Source organism: Neoarius graeffei, chromosome 14, assembly GCF_027579695.1.
Source record: "Neoarius graeffei isolate fNeoGra1 chromosome 14, fNeoGra1.pri, whole genome shotgun sequence".
Classification (NCBI taxonomy): Eukaryota; Metazoa; Chordata; class Actinopteri; order Siluriformes; family Ariidae; genus Neoarius; species Neoarius graeffei.
Window position 1 is genome coordinate 31,258,670 of NC_083582.1, and position 20,886 is coordinate 31,279,555.

The 20,886-nt window shown below is 41.5% G+C and overlaps 1 protein-coding gene across 2 annotated transcripts in view; it reads right to left on the reverse strand.

Moving 5' to 3' along the window:
• Positions 1–383: 383 nt before the first annotated feature.
• Positions 384–20,886, reverse strand: part of LOC132898121 (sesquipedalian-1-like) — a 32,996-nt gene continuing 12,493 nt past the window's right edge. For both annotated transcript variants that reach the window (XM_060939520.1, XM_060939521.1), the window contains exon 4: positions 384–2,936. In XM_060939520.1, the coding sequence (XP_060795503.1) occupies positions 2,569–2,936 (368 nt within the window). In that variant the 3' untranslated portion in view covers positions 384–2,568. The remainder of the gene's footprint in view (positions 2,937–20,886) is intronic.

Genomic DNA, 20,886 nt, shown 5'->3' on the forward strand with positions numbered 1-20,886 from the left:
CAACAAAATCACAGTCTCTGGATCCAAACCCTACTGAAACCCTGAGAAGTAAGTTGACATGCACAAACCAAGGTGTACAAAGGATCTTAAAATGTTGTGCGTGGAAAAGTGGACCAAGTGGTCTTTTCTCCAACCATGTTAGATGTTACTGGAAGAGGCACAGGCCTTCTCATTTGCGGGGGTGCCAATAATTTTGAAACTAATGTTTTGCAATAAAAACTGCACTTTTCAGAAATGCATTTACATTTAATTAAAGGAGAGGGGGAAACAGTATTCTCATACATTTACACACAAACTGCATTTGAGAGAAAGGGTGTCAATTACTGAGTCAATTAAGTAACTTAACGCATTCCACATAAACAAGGTCAATCTATGGAACAGTGTCAGCTTGGGAAATTTTTTATTACAGAAAGGTTAAATCCATAATTTAATATAAAAACAGCTATGTTAAATTACAACATTCAGTGAACGCAAAAAAAAAAAATTCCAGAAAAAAAAACAGTGTCTTAGACCAGGGGTTCCCAAACTTTTCCATGCCAAGGTCCCCCAAACAGCATTGGCTTCTGGCCGGGGACCCCCTTTGCAAACCCACAGACAATGCTACAAAATATGTAAAGAAACAACTTTTAGAATGTTTTCTCTTACTTTTATTCAATATTCAATAATTGTTACGTTTGTTTAGCATAAGAATATTATTAACTAACGTTTTCAACACAAATATTTTCGCACTGAACAATAAACTGTATAACCTCCTGTAGTACCTGATTCAACTCGTTACCCATCCTTTTTGCGACCAGTGCCTTGCGATGGAGCATGCAGTGTGTGGCCACTACATGCGGGGCCTTCTGCTTAATGAGAGCGGTCACTCCACTGATCTTCCCGGTCATTGCCGCGGCTCCGTCCGAACACCCCCCCACACAACGGGTCCGGTCCAATCCGTTAGACTCGATGTAATCATCCAAAACTTGAAAAATGTCTTTCCCAGTAGTTCTTCTTTCAAGTGCTTTACAAAATAGTATTTCCTCCACAAATCTTTCCTGTGAAATAAATCTGATGTACACAAGCAGTTGGGCCTCATTGGATAAATCTGTGCTCTCATCCAGTTGAAGTGCGAAGTATTCGCTGGCTCTCACCTGCTCCAACAGCTGAGCAGATACGTCTTGAGCCATGTCACCAATCCGTCGGCTCACAATGTAATCAGAGAGTGGGACAGCATCGATTTTTTTTTGGCAGCATCCTCACCAAGCAATTCTCGGACAGTGACTTTGGTGGCTGGTAAAATCAAATCTTCTCCAATTGAGTGAGGTTTTTTAGCACGAGCAATGTGGTACGAGGCTAAAAATGATGCCTTCAGGGCCCGCTCGGGGACAGTAGCTTGCTGGGTGAATGCAGCAGATTGCCTGACCAAATGCTCTTCTTTGCATCTGAAGAAATCTACTGTTTTTTCGGCATCTGTCGGATGTTTTTGTACCAAGTGACGCTGAAGTTTCGAAGGTTTTAAGCACTCGTTTGACAGGGTCTCCAGACAGAGGACGCATTTCGGGCAATCACGGCCATTTTTCTGTATGGCTGTAAAGCCATACTTAATGTATGCTGCCTCATATTTTCGGATTTTAGTTGGCCAGGACTTCTTAGTTTTTTCGCAGCAGTGTCCTCCACAGCAGGGCTGTTGGTTTGTTCCTTCGGTCTCTTCTTCAAAAACCTGTCCATTTTGCGCTAGCAATACGCTAGCTTGAGGAGCAAAGCAGCTTGATAAATGGTGCAAACCGCAATGTCACAGGCAATCGGAGAGATGAGCATGGCAAACAACGTTTCGAGATGTATTATTATTAATAATTATATTTTATAATAATGATTAAAAAACTAATTACAATATATTTAATAATAATTATTTTTAAAAAGTATACTTTTTTTCGCAATTTTTTTTATCGTCCCTCCAACTTTCTGAGGCCCTCCTAGCGCCCCCTGGCGGCCCTCACTTTGAAAACCACTGTCTTAGACTACATAAAAACAACAATTAATAAGGAATTTAAAAAAAAAAAAAAAAAACACCCAAAATTTTAGGATAACTTCATCACTTAAATAACTTATTAAAATGTAATTTCTTTTTTTTAAAGCATGGGAAATATAACAAAAGGGCTATATAAAATCTTTACATTTAAATATGTACCCAAAACCCAATGAGAAAATATTTTTATTTTAAAATATGACAAAAATAAATGATTTAAAAACAATTGTTAAAGGACTTTAACATCCAATCAGCTATTTATTACTGCAGCGTTGAAGTATAGATATAAAAGTACTGTAAAATAATGTAGAATGATAATGTGATAAGGTCATACCACTCACCCTGACTTTATACACATACATTAACATTCAGACATCGAGTTAAAAGGAAAGACAAGTGCAACAAAATTAGTTTCCGTATCTTATTTTTACCCTGCAATGACCTGGGGACTTGTCCAGGGTGTACCCCGCCTCTCGCCCATAGTCAGCTGGGATAGGCTCCAGCTTGCCTGCTACGCTGCACAGGATAAGCGGTTACGGAGAATGGATGGATCTTATTTTTTACCCCAAGTCGATCAGATTTCCCTCAGCCTGCGCCATCTTTTCCAGTCTCTTCTTCTGCCACTCGGCCACAAGTTTCCTCACTTCCTGTCCAAAGTGCTCGTGCAGTTCACAGAAGTCCTGCAAAGGCTCCACCCACTCCGTAATACACGGCGTGGGGTCGAGAGTGTGACGCTTGGGCCAAAGTTTAGGGGAACGTTTGGTAGCTTGCTTAAAGTTGGTGGGCAGGGCTTGTAGCGACTTGTTTTCATTCGGTGTGTAAAAGACCGAGGTCGAACCCGTGCCTTTGTGAGACTTCTGAAAATGGTGCAGCTTTTCCTTTGCTGACATGCCGTCCACCGGGTCGACTCCAGCGTTTCTTGCTGCCTCTAGAAGAAGGGGAAAAAAAAAAAAAATGAAAAAAATGACAGTTTATGCTTGATGAAAAACTGAAATCCACAACATTGTTTATGATGTCACAGTTAGTCACACTGTATTAGCAGATCGCTAGTTCACCGCTTCCTTAGTCCTGTGGTGCTCATCCCTTTTGTGTCCAGCTGTGACTTGCATAATTTTACAACCCTCTCCCACTGGACTCGCCCTAATCACACTACAGCACCTACTGTACTGTACGTTCCTCAGATTTCTGTCTCCAGACCGCTGTTAGTAAATCCCATATTACCCTGGCAAGTGAAAAGACATTTTGGAACTTTCAGCATCAGTGAATTAATAATCTAAGAGGGTGTATGTATATTTCTGACCCTGAGTGTTTAATTTTGCTTACAATACACAATGTAATCCTGCTTACAATCGAACAAACAGCCTGCACCAAAAACAAAAGTGGAGATGGACGAACAGACACACACACACACTTTGTATAAATTTTTGTACAAACTTTGTTATAGATTATTTTATGACATCTACATTATCAAGTCAGTCTGAAAAGTGTCTCTTATGTAGGCCTGTCGCGATATTCGATATACCGACTTATCGTACGGTAAATGAAAATGAACTTGGTAATTTTTTTTTTACCGTGATTTTGGCATTTACCGTACGCGCTGTACATCTACATAGGGAAGCCGCCAGAATATTAGCTCGACCCATTGACTGAATAGAACACTGCGCTGTTTTCTGTCGTCTCACGCGGCTCTCTGCCAGAGGCGGGGCCTCCCAGCATGCAACAGTTATCCAGCCAGAGTATCCACTGAATGGGGAAAAGACAACATGGTGCTCCGTTGTACAGACCATAGGTGTAGAATTGGGTATGGGCGTATCCCTACCGATATTTCTGATTGAAGAAAAAATTAAAAAGATCACGCTCCGTGCGCGGTACACAAATGGTTACTGTACAGTAGTGCTTGAAAGTTTGTGAACCCTTTAGAATTTTCTATATTTCTGCATAAATATGACCTAAAACATCATCAGATTTTCACACAAGTCCTAAAAGTAGATAAAGAGAACCCAGTTAAACAAATGAGACAAAAATATTATACTTGGTCATTTATTTATTGAGGAAAATGATCCAATATTACATATCTGTGAGTGGCAGAAGTATGTGAACCTTTGCTTTCAGTATCTGGTGTGACCCCCTTGTGCAGCAATAACTGAAACTAAATGTTTGCGGTAACTGTTGATCAGTCCTGCACACCGGCTTGGAGGAATTTTAGCCCATTCCTCCGTACAGAACAGCTTCAACTCTGGGATGTTGGTGGGTTTCCTCACATGAACTGCTCGCTTCAGGTCCTTCCACAACATTTCGATTGGATTAAGGTCAGGACTTTGACTCGGCCATTCCAAAACATTAACTTTATTCTTCTTTAACCATTCTTTGGTAGAACGACTTGTGTGCTTATGGTCGTTATCTTGCTGCATGACCCACCTTCTCTTGAGATTCAGTTCATGGACAAATGTCCTGACATTTTCCTTTAGAATTCGCTGGTATAATTCAGAATTCATTGTTCCATCAATGATGGCAAGCCGTCCTGGCCCAGATGCAGCAAAACAGGCCCAAACCATGATACTACCACCACCATGTTTCACAGATGGGATAAGGTTCTTATGCTGGAATGCAGTGTTTTCCTTTCTCCAAACAAAACGCTTCTCATTTAAACCAAAAAGTTCTATTTTGGTCTCATCCATCCACAAAACATTCTTCCAATAGCCTTCTGGCTTGTCCACATGATCTTTAGCAAACTGCAGATGAACAGCAATGTTCTTTTTGGAGAGCAGTGGCTTTCTCCTTGCAACCCTGCCATGCACACCATTGTTGTTCAGTGTTCTCCTGATGGTAGACTCATGAACATTAGCCAAATGTGAGAGAGGCCTTCAGTTGCTTAGAAGTTACCCTGGGGTCCTTTGTGACCTCACTGACTATTACACGCCTTGCTCTTGGAGTGATCTTTGTTGGTCGACCACTCCTGGGGAGGGTAACAAATGGTCCTGAATTTCCTCCATTTGTACACAGTCTGTCTGAATGTGGATTGGTGGAGTCCAAACTCTTTAGAGATGGTTTTGTAACCTTTTCCAGCCTGATGAGCATCAACAACGCTTTTTCTGAGGTCCTTAGAAATCTCCTTTGATCGTGCCGTGATACACTTTAACTGGGTTCTCTTTATCTACTTTTAGGACTTGTGTGAAAATCTGATGTTGTTTTAGGTCATATTTATGCAGAAATATAGACAATTCTAAAGGGTTCACAAACTTTCAAGCACCATTGTAGGTTTCCACTGGGTGAAACCACGCAAAATTTGCTCATGAATATTCGCTCTGGGGGCGTGGTCATGAAAACAGCAAGCAAGTTCAGCTACCATGTCAATTAGCAAGTGCAGTTGCAGTGCAGTGACTGGCTGCTAGCTAGCAAACTGTCCTTGAGGACTGTAACGTTAGATTAGCTCGTAAAATTAATCAATCAATCAGTTAACAACAGTTCGTATTCAGTGTGTAAAAACGACGGTATATGAATATGACTGTTTTCTAAGTTTGTGTGGCATGTAAATAACAATCCGACTTGATACTGACAACCGGTGTTCATTAAGGTCACAAAGACATTATTAAATCACATCAAAACGTTGGCTAATATTGCACCTAGTCTTGCCTGTGAAGTGCCTGCGAACTTCAGCAGCCCGCAAACCCTTAATTTGAAGTGCTTCAGTTAAGACCTGGAAAGCCCTGACCAAGTTCGTGTAACATGACACATGTAAACAACAACCCGATGGTGATGTGGACATTAAAAAGTGTCTGGGCCATGAACAATCAAATAAAACATTTTCACGTAATAAGCATAACAGCCTCCGCCTTCTTGATCAGAAATTTTTGGTTCCTCCCGCCTCTCTTTTGAAAAAATCCCAGACATATGCTGAACTGATTGGTTTTCGAGGGGGTTCATTTGAAAACGGTGGCTAAAAACTTTTCTCTGTAGAACCCGGTCACTACCTCCTCTCCCTCCCCTCTCCGCTCTGGGCTCAAGAAGACAACAAAAGGACCATAATATAACAACAACCAATCAGAATTCAGATACACTCTGTTGCCAAGTGAAATTGTAACCTTTCAACATGTCAAAAAAGTTCTCGAGCCCTCGTCCTGTTTTACCGTTAGATCAATCACATATCAGCTTAAACTAGCATTCTAAAACTAGTTAAAGATCCTACAGAAGAGAGCCCACTCCCCCTGCCAGCCTCATGGAACGCAGTGTTTAAGGCTCCGGATGTGTTTTACTTCCATTTATGAGGGAAAAGAACATACACCCTCCCGACAGTCAATGCGTTATTCGCTTGTAAAACACATTTGCAAATTGGTAGAATGAGTTAATCATCACATGCAAGATTTGCAATTAATCAAATGAATTGCATATTATTATTATTATTCATGAATTACTACAGTTCTGAACTTCAAATTTTAAAAGTCCGGACTTTGGAGAGATGATGGAGACTCTTTTGGTGGAACACATGTTGACCTGAAGTCGGCATTGGGTTTTTGTCCCCACCGATGTTAATACTGAACCTACGCCCTTGCCTACATGTTATCTCGTTCTAAATGTTGTTACTTTTATCCAAAAGACAGCTGGCAATATGTCGTTATTTTGCACTTTGTTTATCCGGGTACTAATCTTTGAGAAACTGGATTGGCAGAATGTTGCCTGTGAAGAAAAGAATGTCTTTTTATTACCCTGTGCCAAGTTAATATTTACTTAAGTGCAATTTTGTATTTTATTTATTGTTTTTGTTGTGAGTGGTTTTGTTTGTTTTATTTCTTTATATTTATATATTTTTTACGTAAAAAATTATATAATTCTTACATATTTTTTAATAAGTTGACTTAAAGTTTATTGTTCTTTGAACGGGTGTATTTGCATGATCATGATTATTTTACTAGTGGCATAAAATTGTCAACAATAATATCGTTTATCGCAATAATTTCTGAGACAATATATTGTCCAACAAAATTTATCATCATGACGGGCCTACTCTTATGTAACACGATTACTTTACTGACGAGCATTTTTCTGTAACACTTAATTTTGTGCTGGAAAACTAATGTTTGGAACTCTAAAAAGTGTTTTTATACTGACTTGATTATGTAGAAGTCATAAAATGAAAATCTATCACAAAAGTTTGTACAGAAAAAAAAAAGGGGGTATCCAAGACTGGATACAATTTGGGACGAAATCGGATGCATCATTTCTAGCATCTTTGCATCAGTAAAATCTGATTTACTAATACAACCCCGAATCAGAAAAAGTTGGGACAGTACGCTAAAACTGAAATTAAAACTGAATTTGCAAATAAGCTTTGACCTGTATTGCACTCAAAACAATACAACAGTGCATTATTTGATGTTTTACCTCATGAAAATTTATTGTTTTTCCAAAATAAAACACATTTCAGAAGTTGGGACTGTAAAGTGGTAAATGCTTTACTATGTTGCCATTCCTTCTCCCAACACTTAAAAGATGTTTAGGGACTGAAGACACCAAGTGACGAAGTGTTTCAGGTGTTATTTTGTCCCATTCTTCCTGCAAACAGGTGTTAAGGCGTGCAATAGTACGGGGTCGTTGTTGTCATTTTTTTATTTCAAAATTCTCCATGGGCGGCACGGTGGTGTAGTGGTTAGCGCTATCGCCTCACAGCAAGAAGGTCCGGGTTCGAGCCCCGGGGCCGGCGAGGGCCTTTCTGTGTGGAGTTTGCATGTTCTCCCCGTGTCCGCGTGGGTTTCCTCCGGGTGCTCCGGTTTCCCCCACAGTCCAAAGACATGCAGGTTAGGTTAACTGGTGACTCTAAATTGACCGTAGGTGTGAATGTGAGTGTGAATGGTTGTCTGTGTCTATGTGTCAGCCCTGTGATGACCTGGCGACTTGTCCAGGGTGTACCCCGCCTTTCGCCCGTAGTCAGCTGGGATAGGCTCCAGCTTGCCTGCGACCCTGTAGAACAGGATAAAGCGGCTAGAGATAATGAGATGAGAAAATTCTCCACACATTCTCTATTGTGGACAGAGGGACAGGCACCCTTTTCTTCCACAGCCACGCCTTTGTAATGTCTGCAGAATGTGGTTTTGCATTGTCTTGTTCAAATGTCCATGGAAAAGATGTCGTCTTGAAGGCAGCATATGTTGCTCCAAAATCTCAATGTACTTTTCTTGCACCATCACAGAAATGCAAGTTACCTTTCCCAAGGCCACTGACAACCCCATACCATGACACTCCCTGGCTTTTGGACTTCTTGTTGCTGGTAACAGTCTGGATGGTTCTTTCGGTCTGTGTGCTCTGGACCAGTGTTCATTTCTTTAAAAAAACAAACAAACAAAAAAAACAAAAAACTAGATAGAACTCGACACCAACGGTGTAGATGGGGATGCCTCCGCTCGGTAGACTACATGCCTTATTAAGTTGTGATTTGGGGATGGACATTTGACCTCACAGTAATCTTGACCTGGTGAAATTACTTGTAGCAGCCTTGGAGCTATTGTGTTCACAACGTTTTCGGACAGACATTTGACCTCACAGTGACCTTGACCGTAGACCTTTTGATCTCAAAATCTAAATCAGTTTATCTTTGTCCCCAAATGCACAAATGGTGAAAGTTTGTCGAAATTCCTTTCATTAGCCTTTGAGATATCGCATTCACAAGGTTTTGGGACGGACGCACGGACAGACGGACAACCCGAAAACATAATGCCTCCTGCACCTTACGGTGGCGGAGGCATAAAAAGAGGAAGAAGACCTGGACTATTGATTTGTCCGACCACAATACATGTTTCCACTGGGTGATGGTCCGTCTCCGATGCCTCCAAGCCCAGAGAAGTCGACGGCGCTTCTGGACACAGTTAACATAAGGCTTCCTTTTTGCACAGTAAAGTTTTAACTGGTATTTGTGGATGTAACTCTGTATTGTAGTGCTTGACAAAGGTTTTCCGAAGTAATCCCGAGCCCATATGGTTATATTAGCTACAGATCAGGGGTGTCAAACTCAAGGCCCGTGGGCCAGATCTGGCCCGCGATATAATTACTGTATATACAGCCCATGGGATAATTTCATGTGGCTATCATGGTTTTCCCCAAAGCGTTTTAGTGTATCGGGCCCAATACGCTTGCTCTGCTTGCCGATACGCTTAGATTCATACCGATACATTAAATTTCCTACCCACAAGTAACTAGATACATAGGAGAGCAAATAACAGATCCATTTACATCTCATCTCATTATCTCTAGCCGCTTTATCCTTCTACAGGGTCGCAGGCAAGCTGGAGCCTATCCCAGCTGACTACGGGCGAAAGGCGGGGTACACCCTGGACAAGTCGCCAGGTCATCACAGGGCTGACACATAGACACAGACAACCATTCACACTCACATTCACACCTACGGTCAATTTAGAGTCACCAGTTAACCTAACCTGCATGTCTTTGGACTGTGGGGGAAACCGGAGCACCCGGAGGAAACCCACGCGGACACGGGGAGAACATGCAAACTCCGCACAGAAAGGCCCTCGCCGGCCATGGGGCTCGAACCCAAGACCTTCTTGCTGTGAGGCGACAGTGCTAACCACTACACCACCGTGCCGCCCATCCATTTACATATTGATTGATATTTGTGTTAAACAAGCAGTCTTTTTTTCCAATGTTTGTGTTGATTCTGTCAAAGTAATATGTCCGCGTGGTATGATGTAAACAAACTAATATGTTGGCTGTGTCAAGATCACGTGTTCAAACCGTCCAATAAAAATATCGAAAGAAAATGTCAGACATCCCGGAATTTTCCGATTCATTATAAGCGATCTCATTGGCTGCCGATGTTGTCCCCCACCAGACGGACAAAGCCGACTGATTTTAATCACAAAAGTTTGACCTAGTCTATTAGGCCAAATTAAAAAAAAAAAAAAAAAAAAAAAAGTGTTTCCGGTAACCCGACCGACCGAGAATTTCGGTGGCGAAACTGCCGACCGTAAAGTTTTTATTACAAATTTCCCTTGATATTTTAGTGTAAGCGGCATTAGTTTGTCATAATTTTTTGTTTCAACGCATTCAAGTTGTGAAAGAAATGATAAAAAGTAAAAATGTTTCGCCACTTCTGTCAGCCCTCCTGCATAAACATGGAAGCGCACTTGTATACTGAAGGAGGAAGGGGAAACTGAGCCGAGCCGCCATTTTGAATCCTCATTCAAGGCTGTAATGCAAATTGCTTCCTCTTCAGTATACAAGTGCACTTCCATGGCAGGGAAAAACACTACATTTTGCCGCCTATGTAGCCCCCTATTTATACAAATAGGAGTCATTCAGGATTCAGCCATGTTTTTGCTCGACCCAAGTTCTACAGTAGGCTAGGCTAGGCCGTCTGCTTTTAATGGAAGTAGCCTAGCCTAGGACGTTATTTTCACGTTATTTCTTGATAAGGTGTTTTCATGTTATTACATGAAAATATCATGAAATAACGTGATAATTTTGTATCATGAAATTACGTGATGTTATGTTATTACATGATATATTGTAAAAACGTGATAACTTTAATAATATCTTTTCACGTAATTACTTGATTCTAAGCCAATTTTTTTTGAGTGTGGTAGCAATACGCTTCCGTAGATCATAACTCGAACTCTTGCGATATTTTTTTTATTCGTTTAAAGATTTAAAACACTTATTTTATTATGATGTGTGGTATAAAGGATTCTGTGCCAAAATACTATTTTGTAAGATGTTTACTTGTGTTAATTTTTTCGAACAAAAAAAAAAAAAAAAAAAATTTCCTACCTACCGACCTTATTTTAGTATTTCATGTTACCTGAAACACACACACTTTTTTTTTTTTTTTGGCCTTATCATTATGGCTTCGATCAAAGATTGGTTGACTAAACGTCAACAAACCCACGTGAGTGATGGCGCACAAAACCAGACAACTGTCACGACAACGAAAACGTCGTCAATTTTGATCACAGCGACTGGCTCAAAAAGCACTCGCTGGACAGTTTGATCCACATCAGCATGGATGACAGCGAGACGGACTATGAGAGGGCTGCCCAACATTGGGCCAAGCAAAAGCCGAGGAGAATTAATCTGCTTTAAAAGAGTAGAAAATGTAATGAATTAGTTTGGGTTTGTAGAAAGATTATGTACTTATAAACACTCTCACGAAGTGAAGTTGTCCAAATGTGTCAAATATAGCATCATTTCAGGTAATAACGATAAGCATTTTTGGCAGTGTGATGTCACTGGGATCCATTTAACAAAAGGCGGCTCCGGATTATTCTTTCGTTAAAGGCTCACAGCGACATCACACTGCCAAATATGCTTATTATTCTTCAAAATTATGCTACATTTGACACGTATAAACACATTCATGAAGAGAATTTGTTAATAAGTACATAATCTTTCTGCAAACTTTAAATGTATGAATTAAGTTTTCTTTTCCTTTAAATGTGTTTTAATCTGAATCTAGTCCATTTAATAAAGTGCCAAAATTTAAACTTTATAATATGCAGTCGCCTTACTTTTCTTTTCAGTGTATCTTAGTTATACGTATATTACGGTAATTGCATCCGAAACATTCTAAATCATTACAGTTATAGTAATACAGCAACTTATTTTAAAGGTGGCAGTTCTGAGGTTCAGATCCCTTTGTGATCAACAGGAGGTCATGATGATCGATTCTCTTCAGTGGATTGCAGAAGATGGAACAAACCACTGTTCATATTTTCACGCACATTTTTGTTACAACACTACAACAACAAATCATAGATAATTAAGGGATCCCTGTAGATTTTCAATCTATCGTATACCTCAGTAATCTATAACAAAACAGTTTAACTTGCATGTTGAACTTTAAGGTGAAATTTCAAATGTGTATACATTAATACTATTTAGGCCAGAAATCATTGAAACACTGGTAAAATCGATCCTATAATCATGGCTCTAAGGGCGTATTCACACCTACGTTGTTTGGTCCGGACCAAACGAACCAAATTTCCCTTGGTCCGGACCTTTTGGGTTGGTCTGAATACAAACCACCGAACTCTGGTCCGGACCAAACAAGCGGACCGAGACCGAGCTGCAAGGTCGGACTCGGTCCGGACCAAAGGAACCCTGGTGCGGATCTTTTGGAGGTGTGAAAGCAGACCGGACCCAATCTGACAGTTTTGCTTTTTTGTACCTCGGGAGCTTCCGTCGTTTGTCGAGCATTATGGGAAACAGAGTCTTGACTGACACTCCACCGCAAAGTGCAAACACTGTTTCGGTTGTCAAGGGTCGTTCAGTCACCAGTAGTAGGCGAGTACAAAAAATGAGTAGGGGGCAAACGTGGGCCGAGGAAGAAACGCGTACCCTTGTGGATATATGAGCAGATGTCCACATATCTGAGCTTTTGGAGAGAACACACAAAAACGCCGACGTGTTTGCTGTATTCAGTGAGAAAATGAAGGAGAAGGGGTTCACGCGCTCCCCAGAACAATGTCGGCTAAAAGTGAAGAAACTCCGTCAGACCTACATTAAAATCAGGGACATTCTTTCAAAAAGTGGCGGTACTAGCGACGCAAAAAAGAAATTCATCTATTGCGTGAAGAGCCAGAACTGTCACAACATGATGTGCGCTCATCAGCGCTATCCTCCGTAGCCGCCTTGCCCTTTGTCGTCGTCGTTGATAAATTACTTGTACAACAGCATAGTAATCGCACAATTGTGAAAACAGTAAAAACTGGAAAAAGCATATAGCTTTGATGACATTAAAAAGAATAACAGCATGGAAAGCCTCCATGACTACTTTTGAACTTAACGCTTTGTGCGCGTGTCGTCTCTGACCAATAGCTGAACGACCTCAGGGCGCGTGGCTTTGTTGACAGATTTTGGTCCGCTTACTAAAATGTACAGTGTGAAAGCGAACCGCACCAAAATGAAAAAATAAAAAAAAACATTTGGTTCGGACCAAAGCAAGTGAACTATCCTGGTCTGAATACACCCTAAAACCTCTCAGAGACCCTGAAAATGCACCTGAGAGCATCTATTTTCAAAATATTTTCCCCCCTAGTTTCGCGTCACGCCTTTGGCGCTCAATTGTCTGTGTATTATCAGGCCAGAATTTAGGGCTTTAATTTTTTTCTGGGGAAAACACTGGGCTATTATTAATGGCCTGCTGGTAAATAGCGCTCCCACCACTCATACTACAAATCCCGTTATGCACTGCAACAGCTGCCGCGCGGGTCAAGACCTGTGCACCAACCCGTTTTCCCGCACTGCCAATAACACATTGATCAGTGGTCAGCGGATAAAAGCATCAGTCAGCACTTTTTACAGTGACATTTAAGCTAGCCTGACCTCCAAAAAAATGGCCAAACGAAAAGTGGACTTTGAAAACAGGGATTTTCAAAACAGGTGGGAGGCAGGTAAACCTGTGTGTCTTGTTTGTGGAGCTAATGTGGCTGTAATTAAAGAATATAACACAAGACGGCATTATGAGACAAAACATCAGGACAAGTCCAAAAACCTGGACATACAGCAGAAGCTAGAGAAGGCAGAAGAGTTGAAAAAGAGTCTGGCGTTACAGCAAGCTATTCTCACAAAAGCAAAATCACAAAGTGAAGCTGCCGTGAAAGCTAGTTTTGTAGTGGCAGAAGAGCCAGCCAAATCAGCCCGGTCTTTTATGGAGGGAGTACGGAAGCCGCGAGAGGCCCTTCATATAATCTTTTATTCACCTTGTTATCCCGAGATAACGACATAATTAATTCAGGATCTCGAGAAAACAACACAACTAATTCGAGATCTCGAGAAAACATTATTTCATGATCTCAGCTGGATCACTGTATCTCCGTCGGTAGAGACGAAGCCGGGCCAGTCTTCTGCGGAGGTGCCGCGGACTAATTTTGAAAGGATCCCTTATTAAAAGACTTAATGCAATCTCTCCCTGTGTCAACCCCTGATCAAAATATTGCCTTATTAGGTGATCGATTATTCCAGACATTCTAATGACCAAAGTTGCGTCTATACAGAATGAGAAATAGCCCCAAAGTCAGCATATCACAAGTCTCTTGGCGTACCTGAATGAACCATTTCTCAGCTGTTTACTCGAGATCATGAAATAATTGTTTTGTTTTCTCAAGATCACGGAATAACGGTTTTGTTTTCTCGAGATCTCAAATTAGTTGTGTTGTTTTCTCGAGCTCCTGAATTAATTATGTCGTTATCTCGGGATAACAAGGTGAATAAAAAAAAAGGATTATATGAAGGGCCTCTCGCGGCTTCCGTAAGGGAGAGTTTTTGAAGCGCTGCATGATTAAAGTGTGCGACGTCTTGTGTTCAGACAAAAAGCAAGCATTTTCAAATACAAGTCTCAGCAAAAATACGGTTGCTGATCGGATATGTGAGCTTGCCACTGATTTACAAGTACAGCTGATGGACAAGGGAAAAGACTTTATTGCATATTCCCTTGCTGTGGATGAGAGCACCGACAAGACTGACACTGCACAGCTGGCAATCTTCATCCGTGGAGTGGACTCCAGTTTGTGTGTTACAGAGGAACTTTTGGGTATTAAACCAATGCATGACACAACCACAGGAAAAGACATATTTGAAGAAGTATCCAAATGTGTGAATGACATGAAACTGCCCTGGGACAAACTTGCGGGACTGACGACAGATGGAGCGCCTGCGATGTGCAGGGAAAAGAGTGGATTGGTGGGACGGATGTGGGAGAAGATGCAGAGGGAGAACTGCACAGGTGAGCTGACAGTGTACCACTGCATCATACACCAGGAAACGCTGTGCAGCAAAGTCCTGAAGCTGGAAAATGTCATAAGCACCGTAACACATGCCCCTTTTCCACCAAATCAGTTCCAGGGCTGGTTCGGGGCCAGTGCTTAGTTTGGAACCGGGTTTTCTGTTTCCACTGACAAAGAACTGGCTCTGGGGCCAGAAAAACCGGTTCCAGACTAGCACCAACTCTCTGCTGGGCCAGAGGAAAGAACCGCTTATGTCGGGGGGGGCGAGTTGTTAAGTCCAACAACAATAACGACTGCGAAAGATCGCCATTTTTAAGCGACGAGAAGCAGCAGCTGTACAAACATGAAGTCATCCATTATTATTATTGTTGTTGTTGCTGCTTCTTCCGTGTTGTTTTTGCTTCGATATTCGTGCCAAGGTTTATGTAAACGTAGCAACGTAACTGACGTATACAGCGACGCAATGACGTGGCTTCCCTTAGCACCACGAGCTATGGAAAAGCAAACTGGTTCTCAGCTGGCTCGCAAGTTGAACGAGTTGTGAACCAGCACCGGCCCCAAACCAGCCCTGGAACTGATTTGGTGGAAAAGGGGTACCAGACAGTTAACTTTATAAGAGGCGACGGTTTAAAATCACTGGCAGGGACACCCATGTTCGAATGCTGTTTGTGGACTACAGTTCAGCCTTCAACACCGTCATCCCCAGCAGACTGACAGAGAAGCTCTCCACCTTTGGACTGACATCCTCCCTCTGCTGCTGGGTCCTGGACTTTCTCACAAACAGACCCCAGGCTGTCAGAGTCAGTACCAGAACATCCAGCACCAAGACAGTGAGCACAGGGACCCCCCAAGGCTGTGTGCTCAGTCCACTCCTGTACACCCTCTTCACCTACGACTGCACCCCCACCCAGAGCAACACTTCCATCATCAAGTTTGCTGACGACACCACTGTCATTGGGCTGATCACCGGCGGAGATGAGAGCGCCTACAGGGAGGAGGTGGCTCGGCTGGTCTCCTGGTGCCAGGAAAATAACCTCTCCTTGAATGCTGAGAAGACCAAGGAGATGATTATTGACCCGAGGAAGAGGAGAAGAGACCAGCACAGCTCGCTGCACATCAACAGGACACAGGTGGAGAGGGTGAAAACATTTAAATTCCTCGGAACTCACATCAGTGAGGATCTCACCTGGACACACAGCAGACCATCAAGAAGGCTCAACAGACTCTTCTTCCTGAGGAAGCTGAGGAAATTTGGACTGTCCATCAAACTCCTCAGCAACTTCTACAGGTGCACAGTGGAGAGTGTCCTGACAAATTCCATCACTGTGTGGCACGGGAACTGCACAACTCAGGACAGAAAGGCTCTCCAGCGTGTCATTAAAATGGCACAGTTCATCTGTGGAGCTGTCCTCCCCCCCGACTACAGGACATTTACAACACCCGGGTCACAAAAAGGGGACAGAGCATCATCAGGGACCAAACACACCCACAACACAGACTATTCACGCTCCTACCATCTGGCAGACGCTACAGGAGTGTGAAAGCAAGGACTACTAGACTGACAAACAGTTTTTACCCCCAGGCCAGAGCCGGCCCGTGGCATAGGCAATATAGGCAAATGCTAAGGGCGCTGCGTCCGTCCAGGGGCGCAGAAACGGGGGGAGAAAAATTATGACTTCCACTATTCTGAAAATGAGTCAGCATTATAATGTCTTAGCCTAATTTAATTTTACAGCAAAGCACGTAGTCAGGGTGCGATTTGTCAAAAAAAGCGGGGTGGGGTGGTGGTTGTTAATCATGAAACAATAAGCACTCAACAGTGGTTCGCCCTGTCTATAGTGTGTCTTCGGGCGCGCAAGTGCGCATCGCAAGTGTGCAAGCGGTGAGTTGCTTTTGTGTCTTCTTCCTTTACAGGAGAGAAAGTGTGCCATTTATGCCAGGGCTTTTCAAAGTGTGGGGCGCCAGAGTTCTTCGGGGGGGGGGGCGCAACGCGAGAGACAAAATGGATCGGTTTTTAGTACCTAAAGCTACAGTGAGTGAGGAGACAAAGTCTGGGCCAAGCAAAAAAACGGAGCCTCCAGGATGTTGCGATTTGCAACTTCAGCGCAAATTCAACCAATCCCCGCGAATTCAGGGCGGTGTTGCAATTATATCCAATCACCGCAACTTTCCCGCAAATTTGACCAATCGTTGGCGTCGTCTTCAGGTGACATAGACAAACTACCTTCCGCCTTACTTCCGTGTGTTCAAGAGAAGCAGCATGCGCGTCGTGTTGCCAGATTGGACGATTTCAAGTGCATTTTGGCGGGTTTTGAACATATTTTGGACTGGAAAACGTCAGCAGTATCTGGCAACACTGAAAGTGTGTTATGTTTACAGTGAAGGACTGTGTGCACTTTATTTTTTTTTTTACTTAATACAAGAAATTAATGGATGCCAACATTTTTGCCAAAATGGTATTTTATTTTCCATTGTTTAGGTAGCTTCAGCATCATACTGTGAGATTCTGTTCAAATTGTTTTTTTCTTCTATGAAGCCTGAGCCATTTATTTTATTAGTTTATAATTATTGTTTAATTTAGTCTTCAGGAGAGACTGCCTGCACACAGCTGAGGCATTTATATTATATTTTGGGTAACTTCATGTTGTGCTGTGAGGTTCTCTGCACTTTAACTTTAGAACCAACAGGTGCATTTGGATCAGTAAAGCCTATTTTTCTGCATTTTTGTAGTCCTGGTAATCTTTTATATTGGTAAAGTTGTTTATAGGACCATTTCTCTTTGTTTTTTTAATCAATAGTTTTTCAGTAATAACTTAATATTTAACATATCACTCAATTTTAATCACAAAAAGAGAAAATTGCAACAATTTCTCGCAACTTTCACTTCCTCCCGCAATGTAATCGCAACAAAAACCTAAAAAACACCGCAACTTTCATTGCAATTTTTTTGGAAACCCCCCGCAACATCAGACATTTTAGCCCGCAACAATCACAAAAAAGGCCCGTGGAATCCTGGGGGACTGAAAAAAGAAGGAAGTATGACCACGATTATTTAAAGTTTGGATTTTCATGGACTGGATCTGAAGATGCTCCACTGCCACAGTGTGTTGTCTGCCAAGAGGTGCTAGCTAACGATGCTATGGGATGTTTAAAGTGTGTAAAACAAGATGTTTTAAAAAGCACAGATGTTTAAAATGTGAAAAAGCAAAAAATAATATGTACAACAACCATTTTTTTAAAAATACGAATGGAACATTAAGTATAGCAACAAGAAAAATTGTAAGGGGGGGTGCTGTTGTTTATTTGCTCTCCGAGGAGGGGCTGACTCTCCCACACTTTGAAAACTCCTGATTTATGCTATTTCTTTACAAATAGCATAAATGGCACACTTTCTCTCCTGTAAAGGAAGAAGACACAAAAGCAACTCACCGAGCGGGTGCTGAGGAATTCAGTAAATAATAATAATAATAATAATAATAATAATAAATTATTAATAGACCTGTTACTTTCCCAAGGCGCCCCCTCTCGTCCGACCAGGCTTTACATATGCTAGACTACTACTTGGGGAGGATGGTCATGCTTTAATGCAAGCTGAAAAAATGTCAAAACATTTAGTTTTTCAATAGTTGAAGTTGAAGGCAGTACTAAAAAACACCACTAGAGGTCTTTTTAATATCACAATTTTATATATTTTTTATTTTTATTTAAATCCTTGTATTTTTCATGCACACTGGTTTCTTTAATATCTTATTTTGTGCAATGCCTTATTTATATTGCATTTACGAATTACAACACTTGTTTACATTTTTTATTTTGGGAGTACTGTAAATGTAATACTTTATGTAAGCCATTTATATTATGTTTCATATATTCAGTTCATATTTTGTATTTGTTTCTTTAATTCAGTATTAAATATTTTGAATGTGCAATTTCTTTATTTAACACCTTTAATTAAGTATTTTGAACGTGCAATTTTTTTGTTTAAATAAAAGAGTGTTTTAAGACAAAGCTATTCCATTTCTTGTTAGTATAGATACACTATCAGTGGCTTTAACTGGTGTTGGGGAGGGGGCGCCACCTAAAATCTTGCCTAGGGTGTCAAATTGGTAAGGGCCGGGCCTGCCCCAGGCCATCAGGCTTTTGAACCACGGATTATAATCACCATCTACCTCTATATTTCCATCAGGCTTTGAACCACGGATTATATTAGCAATTTTGCACAAGACATTGCACAGTATATCTACGGTACCTCCATGTTTGTTTGCCTCTCCTTTTTTTTTTTTTTTATGTTTTCATTTTTCATTCTACTTTTATATTTTGCATTCCATATGCACTTTATATATTTCATATTTCTTTTTATATTGGTAAGCATAGTTTGGTTGGGCAGTTGCAAAATAAGAATTTCATTACCCAATAATAAACCGCTGTGTCTGTTATTGTGTATATGACAAACAAACATCTTGAATCTTTCAGTCTTTTCTGGAGGAAATACATTCTGAATTTGGTGACGTGCCTGATCACACAGAGGTGCGATGGCTGGCTGAGTCGAGAAAAAGTGCTCAGCAGATTTTTCGAGCTGCGTGAGGAAATTTGTCAGTTCATGGAAAGTAAAGGAAAAGACTCAACAGGGCTCCGGGATGAAAAGTGGCTGTGTGAGTTGGCCTTTCTGTACGACATAACGAAGCATTTTAATGCATTAAACCTCCAGCTTCAGGGACGGGACCGTGTGATTACGGACATGTATGACGCAGTGAAAGCTTTTCAAGTCAAGTTGCACCTGTGGGAGACGCAGACGCAAAAAGGGAACTTATGCCACTGTCCATGTTGCCAAAAAAAAAAAAAATCACAGACCAGGTCTCCACCGCTGTGTTTCCAGCTGTGCTTTTTGCCGATAAACTGAACACACTGCGCACGGAGTTTACACGGCGCTTTGCCGACTTTGAAGCGCAGAAATTTAACTTTGAACTGCTCAGAAGTCCATTTGCAGTTGGCGTGGAGAAAGCTCTGGCAAACATCCAGATGGAACTGATAGAACTCCAGTGTAACGGCACACTTAGGGCAAAGTATGACTCTGTGGGGCCCGCACAGTTCCCCCAATTCATTCCTGACACGATACCCCAACTCCGCCTACACGCTGCTCGAATGCTCTGCATGTTTGGTCGCACATACCTGTGTGAGCAACTTTTCTCTGTGATGAAGATGAACAAAACCACACAAAGAAGTCGTCACACTGATGCACATCTCCACTCCATCCTGAGAGTTTCCACAGCTCAGAACCTAACCGCAAACATAAATGAACTTGCAGCCAAGAAAAGATGCCAAGCATCTGGCTCAGAGAAATGAAATAAGAGAGAAAACTAAATAGCTTTTTGTTTCTTGTTTCTGGACTTTTTGCTGATATCACATCATATCACAGTTTTTCTTTGAAAAATTTGCAAATTTTCATCAGCTTGAAATATTCTCATTTTGCCTGATGTTATTTTTGAAGAAAAACATAATTTTATATTTTATTTAATGTGTTGAGGAAAAAGTTGTTCCATTCTGGCTATTCAAATTCATATTGCTGATTAAAACATTGTCAGTTTTAGACTGTTCAATAAATGTTAATCCTGTTTGGCCCACGACTTAGGCTACATCCACACGACAACGGCAACGAGATTTTTTTTTTAATAAATATCGCGTCCACATGGGCAACGGATCAGTAAAATATCAGGTTCATATGGCAACGCAACGCTTGCTGAAAACGATGCAATACACATGCCACACCTCTACGTGCGCTGTAAGACGGTCCCATCGGAGACACCAGAACAATAGAAGTAGACGCATGCGCATAAACCCCTTCTTCTGTAGTATTAGCCACATAAAGTTTTGATTATTAATCAGTAGCGTAAAACAAAAGACGCGGAAAGAGGAATGAATGGGGGTAGATGGAAGCCGGCACGCCAACATTCTGATATCCTCCAGAATTCTTTAATGGTCCGGAATAAATTGAATGCTACACGTTGATGGATTACTTTGTTCTTCTACGCCCTTTTTGAGGAATGTATTGTCGGATTGAAACCAACATCTGAAGAGGTGAGATCGCTCCTTTTTTTCCTATTTTTGCTGGCGGGATTGTTTTTGTTTTTGGAAAGCGCATGGGCGGTGCGC